Source organism: Notolabrus celidotus, chromosome 22 (genome assembly GCF_009762535.1).
Source record: "Notolabrus celidotus isolate fNotCel1 chromosome 22, fNotCel1.pri, whole genome shotgun sequence".
NCBI classification, from domain to species: domain Eukaryota; kingdom Metazoa; phylum Chordata; class Actinopteri; order Labriformes; family Labridae; genus Notolabrus; species Notolabrus celidotus.
Genome location: NC_048293.1, coordinates 25,055,839 through 25,063,091, shown reverse-complemented (window position 1 = coordinate 25,063,091; position 7,253 = coordinate 25,055,839). Strand labels below are relative to the sequence as shown.

Here is a 7,253-nt window from a genome sequence, read left to right as displayed (position 1 = left end):
TTCTCTTTCATACAGTGCTTCAGTTACTCCTTTTTTAGGTCCAGGAATGGAACAAAATACTTTCATTCATAAATTTTCTTCTCTGACATGTTTTGGGGACCTCTTAGACCAATATATATTGATGAAAAAAGCGTGATATGTCACCTTTAATATACTCAAAGAGTTATAAACTCTATACATGTTGTTATATCTACAGCTTATGAATTCAATTTTTGAAATAAGATCACTTTATTTATTTATTGATTTAAGATTATTTCATAAACTGATCATGGGGTGATTAAAAAATCATTACAATTGTATAAACAAACATACACACATTACAGAAATGAAACAAACAATTATCAACCTCAGAACATACATACATACATACATACATAAATTATTGCATCATATCATCCATGTTGACATTACTATATTGATTTCAAGAGTGCTCTACAATTATTATTATTAAAAAGAAAATCATCAACACAAAAACAACCACAATAATAAGTCAAATAGTGATTTTGCATATGTGTCATAAATTATGAACACATCTTCAATCATAATAAGTGCTCCGTCAGTTGTCTTGACTTTTGTCCATCGTGTGTTTTCCGTGTTACTTGTGATGCCTCCTCTCTCTGCGGTCGTCATCTTTGAGCAGGCTGCCAAACAGAGCAGCACCCAAAGCCAAAAGGCCCACACCTGCCACAGCTACGCCTCCGATCACAGCGGCTGTTTTCACCTGTACAAGACAAATGAGCAGCAGGCTGATAGTCAAGGATGTGTACCTTCTGCAAATGTGTAACTCCCAGGATTTATTCAGGTCTGCACAGCTTACAGGTCTTTCAGTCCCTCCAGGAAGTTGTGATTTCGCGATCGCAACTATCAACGCAAATTCAAGCACGATTTTTTCACGGCCTTGCGATTTTATACAACCACCGCAACTTTCCCGCAAATTTGACCAATTACCTCAATCTCAGCCCTGTACGTCATCGGTTTCATCATCAATTTCACTTCCTTGGAACATAAACATAAGTCCTCACTTGCTCTGCACTTTCAACAACAAAACACGCACAGAGAACGGGTGAAAAGAGGGGACAGCAGGCAGGACAAGTGACCATGACAACATTGTTATTTACAGATTGAGGGTCTCAGTGTTCGCTTGGTCTCTACCTGCAGCAGGTGTGCTTTATGAACCAGCTCTCCTCACCTCCACGCATCTGTCTCATCTTCATTGATGATTTTTACCCCCGGTGTGCGTTAGTGACAAAGACACAACCGGGGGACGTCTGTTTAATATTTGATGTTTCTGCCATTACCGTAAAAAGCTCTGCGTCTACAGCTTGATTTATTCCAGTTTGGATCAACTCATAGTCATCAAAGATGCAGATTCGTTTCAGAGTGCCGTGAACTGCCTGTCTGTGCCTCTGTCGCTGCGAGGTGCATTCAGGGACCGTCGTAAATGTGCAATACAGTCCTTTCATGGCATTTCTCTGTGAATCAAGAGAATCAAAATACAGTCAGTGGCCACATCAAGAATGCTTTCTAAAAACAACTATAATTTAGCATATGTAATTGCCCCTGAGATGTTATTGGGGGGAAAAAGCAAAAAAAAAAATCGCAACTTTCACCGCAATTTTTTCACAAAAACAATCACAAAAAAATCCCGCGAAATCCTGGAGGGACTGGTCTTTGAAAGAAACGTATCATTAAAACAAAGGCTTAAAAGCCCACCTGTCGTGACTCGGCCTTTCCGTATCGTAGCTCCGTGACGAAGTGCTCACAGTTGTGAAAAGCGAGAGAGTATGGTCGCTCCTGACCCACCATGCTACAAGCCTCCCTCACAATGATGCGAGGGTCCCGAGGTTCGTACTCCCCATCCAAGAGGTTGTTGATTTTAAATTCATGGCGGCCGACCACCTCCCAGATCTTCTGACGCCTCACTTGTGCTGTTCTGCTGTCAAGGAGGGTCGGCAGGCCACCGAAAGCACTGGAATCCCCGTCTGTATGTGTTTGATAGAGGGAGAGAGAGAATTGAGAATCCCCATTAGCTTCCACATTGTGGTTGCTAGTCTTCCTGGGGTCCACACGACAAAACATAAACAAGAAAAACAATTATTTAAAATCACACATTATCCATAAAACAAAGATGCAATAGCAGCCAATTATAAAAATCAAGAATGAAAATGAAAACTAAACTAAGTATCTGAGCAAATAAACGATAAGTAGTATTAAACTACAGATAATGAAAACAAAAACAAAATTGTCACAAACACATGGCACCAAAAATGAATAAAGCAAAGACTTTCAAAACAGTGATTACATAATAACGTCTATGAGGAATTCATCAGGATTTGTTTAAGTGACTTTTTAAAAGAAAATCTGTTTTTGATCATTCTCATGTTAGTGGGGAGTTGATTCCAGGCAGAGGAACCTCTAAAAAGAACAGCTCTTATCAAACAGTTGGCTCTAGGATTTGGTGTTAGCAGATGACCAGTGCTCACATGACGTGTCGTATACCTGTGATTAAAACCAGAATATTTGAGTGTATTACAAAAGAACTGTGGTGTGTTGTTCCATATAACAGCATAAATGACAGGAGACGTGATTTTAATTTAGCCTCCACAGTTCGCCAATATAATCTTTTATGCATCTCAAGCACATTAGTACTGCCATGAAGATGGCGGTCTAGGATGCCAGAGCTTTATGTCACTCTTAAGGCTGATTTATACTTCTGCGTCTCCCCTACGCAGCAGGGGCTGACGCGGACATAAGTCCCACATACTTGTGCGTCGGTGTGTCTGTGTCACGCAGCAATTCTCAGCCGAAACGCTTGAGGGCAGTGTGGTCTCTCTGATAGCCGGCCGCCTGCTTCCGATCCCGCTACGATCTCTGTTTACTTTTCCACAGCGATTCAGAGCGTGTTATGTTAATCTACAGCTGATACATGTTGCTGTTTATCATACAGACATGATTACATGAAGAATAGAGAGGAGGAGATGAAATACACGGCCGATGTGCGGCCGATGTCCGGGATCCCGGAAGTGTTGTAAATGTGGGAAAGACAAAGCCGCCGAGCGGACCAATCACAGGGCTCGAGGTCCGCGTCGGCTCTACGGGGAGTTACATTTTGGAGGAGGTGCACGTCAGCTACGTGCGTAGGCCTTGGCGTAGGTACGGGAGCTACGCGGACCCCCGGCGTAGGGTACGCCGTTGATTCAACGCAGAAGTATAAATCAGCCTTTAACCTAACCAGCGCTCAAAGGTCTGTCTGTGCTCAGCTGAGATGTGGTATCCTTCCTCTGGCATTAGAAACAGGTCGCTTCCACTCTGTTCCAGAGGAGGAGAGGAAGTGTTCCTTGTGTGATCTGGAGGAAGTTGAAAATGAAATGCACTTTTTATTCTACTGTCCTTCATATCATGATCTCAGGTGCCTCCTTTTCAACAAAATATCAGAAAACTGTCCTGATTTATTTTGCATGTCCGATGAAGATCGACTTCAGTTCCTGTTTACTCACAAAGTGTTCCAGTTTGCTCAGTTTGTGTTAAATGCTGTTCAGCAGCGTAGGAGCACACTCTATGTCTGATTTAGTTGTTGTCACTGTCAAATGTCTGAAGTGTACCTCTGTGCTTTACTTTAGGTCACTGTTGGACTTGTGCAGGATTGTAACTGCTTTCCTTTCTTCTATTTTTCTTTTTCTTCTGATGTTGTTGCTCCTATTTTGTTTTGTTTTGTAGTGTCTTGTAAGCCCGTATGGGCTGGGCACCTTAAGGTGCACAACACGATGAATAATACATAAACTAAACTAAAAGTACGAAAAGAACAGTTCAGAGCCAATCAGGCAGCTCTATTTTGTACAACTTGAAGTTTTTTGACCAGATAAGTGGACAGTACTCAATGTGTGACAGAACAAGTGACCTAACAACATCTTTCATGACAGAAGGTGGAACAAATCCAGAACATATCCTTGAAATAGCTATTCCTTTTCCCATCTTGAAGACAATATAAAACAGACGGAGAAAGAAAGAGGTCAAGTGTAGATCACCTTAGAGCAGGGGTGTCAAACTCATTTCAGTTCAGGGGCCACATACAGCCCAAGTTGATCTAAAGTGGGCCGGACCAGTAAAATCACAACATAACAACCTATAAATAACGACAACTCTAAATTTTCCCTTTGTTTTAGTGCAAAAAAGTACAAGCACATTCTGAAAATGTTCACATTTAAAGGGGACATATCATGCTTTTTTCATCAATATATATTGGTCTAAGAGGTCCCAAAAACATGTCTTTAAAGTTTATGCTCAAAAAAACACTTTGAAATCAGATTTTGGCATGCCTGAAAAGTCCCCTTCTTCATTCCTCATCAGAACACTCTGTTTTCTCTCTGACCACGCCCCCTCCGGAAGTGGATGTGCCTCGGCTCTCCAGCACGTTGATCTAATGTTTACATGTTGGCTGAATATACATGGCTGCTCACAGATCGCGTTACTTCAACCCTCTGAATCTGATCCTGATGGAGAGGCGCCTGTAGCAGGACCTTTCTGAACGATTGGTCATAGATTTAGTGTTTCTTGTTGTTTTATTTATCAGTATGTAGACGTGTGTCTTGGTACACAGCTACGAACATGTAGCTATGTGGCTATGCTAACTAGCGCTAGCACTTATCCATGATAAATAAAAATCATCCACTAGATCTTCAAATCTGCAGACGTGGGGAGTAAAACCGACCTCTGCCAGAAAGGCAGCAGGACCTTTTATGAAGGATTGGTCACAGATTTAGTGTTTCTTGTTGTTTTATTTGTCAGTATGTCGACGTGTGTCATGGTACACAGCTACAGCTACAGCTACAGATACAGCTACAGCTACAGCTATGAACATATAGCTATGTGGCTATGGTAATTAGCGCTAGCACCTATCCATGATAAATAAAAATCATCCACTAGATCTTCAAATCTGCAGACGTGGGGAGTAAAACCGACCTTTGTGTTTATTAAGACAGCCTACAACTAGCATGCCTCCCTCCTAAGCTCCTTGTTAGCACACATTTGTGCAGGTAATGAAAAACGGGGGAGGGATTCAGTATTATTTTATACAGTCTATGGGCTGAACAAGCTCCGAGCTCTGACTCCGTGACAGACCGGATATTGTTGTTACGTAACAAAAACACGGAAGTCTGAAACGGCTCGTTTCACACACATTTACAGAAAGGTGTAGAAATCAGAACAGGGGCAGAATGGATTTTTTTCATTCTCGGGGGGTTTGTAGACATGCCAGGGACACATATTTCAGGTAAAGAACCATTAAAAAGTCAATTTTGCATGATATGTCACCTTTAATGAACTATCTTTCTACAAAAACTCTTGTATTTTCTGCCATGATGAGTCTCATAGTGGGCCGAATATTTTACTCTTTAAGCCCTGAAACCTGCTGCGAACGCACCAAACACACAGGTTACCCACTCACCTGACACCGAATGTAATGTTTACTGCAAAAGAAAAGATAGATTATAATAATGAAGAAGGTAAAGTTGACTATTTAGTGGATCATCTTATAGTGCTCTAAAAAGTCTTTATGAATCTCAACTGGATTATGCAAACAGCAAGTAGCCTAATCTATTTCCTCACTTTAAGAAAAAAGTCCCAGGAAAAAAAGCGCCTTTCAGGTGCGCTCCGTCAACAATATAATTTAATGCGACCCCTAGAGGACAAATCTGAAATCGCAGTTACTTTTATTGAAAAATTGCAGTCTTAATGTCTTCTATGTAACCCTTTCATTTTGCAAAGTTATTCCGCGGGCCGGATTGGAACCTCTGGCGGGCCGGTTTTGGCCCGCGGGCCGCATGTTTGACACCCCTGCCTTAGAGCATGATTTTACCTGTGCTATTGTTTAACTTTAACATACATGTTTGATGTTTCAAAATGCAACTGATTTGAAAGATTCATGAACAAAGCTACAATCAAAGAGAGGTAGAAATATGATTCAGTTAGATTTGAAGTGTTTGAATGTAAAACTGGACTCACCAGGTGGGAGTAGATGGATAACTTCATTCCCACCGATGTAGACACCCCAGTGCTGATACATGTCCCGGAAAATCTCAATGAGGTCTCCATGCTTTGCATCATGATCAAACTACAATAATAATGACACAAAGTCCAACATGTGTGTACAACGTGTTTAAAATATGATACAGATATACTTCTGTTTTTTCAGAACGCTGTCATTCAAATTCTGTTTAAAGCCTCCTCTGCAGGGAGGGAGAGGACACACTTCCTGTTCTAGCCCACTGCTCATGCTCTATAGATGTCAGAGGCAGTACCTGTTAACACACAGTTGTTTCAGCTCGCTCAGTTTGTGTGACATGCCTTTCAACAGGAAGGACACTTTTTGTTTGCTTTAATAAGTTACAGTCATTTCCCAAGGAGTGCCGATATCTAAAGTACAACACTGTGAGAACTTTCAGTCTTTGTGTGACATGTACAGTTATATAAGTGTTCTTTCTTTTCCTCCCTCGGTTGTTCCTTATTATTCTCATTATCCATTCTGGTGTCGTATACTGTAAGTCCCTGCAGGCTGGGCACCCTTCACGTTCAAAAACAAACATCTACTTCTATGTTTCAAAAGTGTTTCCAAAGGAGTCCCATCTTATATGTGCTAAAAAGGAAGCAGCTTCACATCTTCTATGTGTCTTTATTGCTCGCAGAGGACAGAAGCAGAACACTCACCAGTGTTGGAGCCATGACTTCAGTTCTTCTGAAGAACAGGAGCGACCTGCAGCTGACTTAGTCCTGCTCACAGAGAAACTAAAAGTTCTTGCAGTCCAGTGGCGAACGTGTTTGTATAATGACGGACATCAAACACTGATATACACACTGACACAGGTTACATAAACTCATTATACACTGCAGAAACAAGCTGCGTGGCCTGTATTTGCTAATCATTAACTTGATGAGTCAATAAATATTGCACCTTCAACGTCAGGCTGTGGGCAATAAAGCTACAAAGGCTAAGTTTCGTTTCTCTTGAGTTGTTTGGAAGTCGCACTCATGACAGTGCAAATCTCTCTTTGTTAGAGTTTCAACCAAAGTGCAACTTTTTATTGGAGTAGTCACTATTTTTATTTATAAACTGCGAAGAAGGTTTTCTCTTCTGGAGTTAGTTTAATATTTTTATACAGTAAAAAAACATTATTCTGTGTAAATACTTGAATATATAAATATACAGAATGAAGAGTCTGCTTTTATATATTTCATTACAGCAAACATTCTTTGAATCC

At 40.9% G+C, this 7,253-nt stretch overlaps 1 protein-coding gene across 1 annotated transcript; it reads right to left on the bottom strand.

The window, feature by feature from the left end:
- Positions 1-382: 382 nt before the first annotated feature.
- Positions 383-6,801, bottom strand: LOC117806565 (phospholipase A and acyltransferase 4-like). The gene is made up of 4 exons (XM_034675518.1): positions 6,703-6,801; positions 6,001-6,109; positions 1,714-1,982; positions 383-721 (listed from the first exon to the last, which is right to left on the bottom strand). Exons 1-4 carry the CDS (start codon positions 6,715-6,717, stop codon positions 596-598), a joined length of 519 nt encoding a protein of 172 aa, XP_034531409.1. The 5' UTR covers positions 6,718-6,801; the 3' UTR covers positions 383-595.
- Positions 6,802-7,253: the final 452 nt, after the last annotated feature.

Coding starts and splice junctions, on each gene's coding strand:
- LOC117806565 (XM_034675518.1), bottom strand. Junction 1,983..6,000: donor TATCCATCTACTCCCACCTG/GTGAGTCCAGTT, acceptor AAACACATACAG/ACGGGGATTCCAGTGCTTTC. Junction 722..1,713: donor GAAAGGCCGAGTCACGACAG/GTGGGCTTTTAA, acceptor TGTCTTGTACAG/GTGAAAACAGCCGCTGTGAT.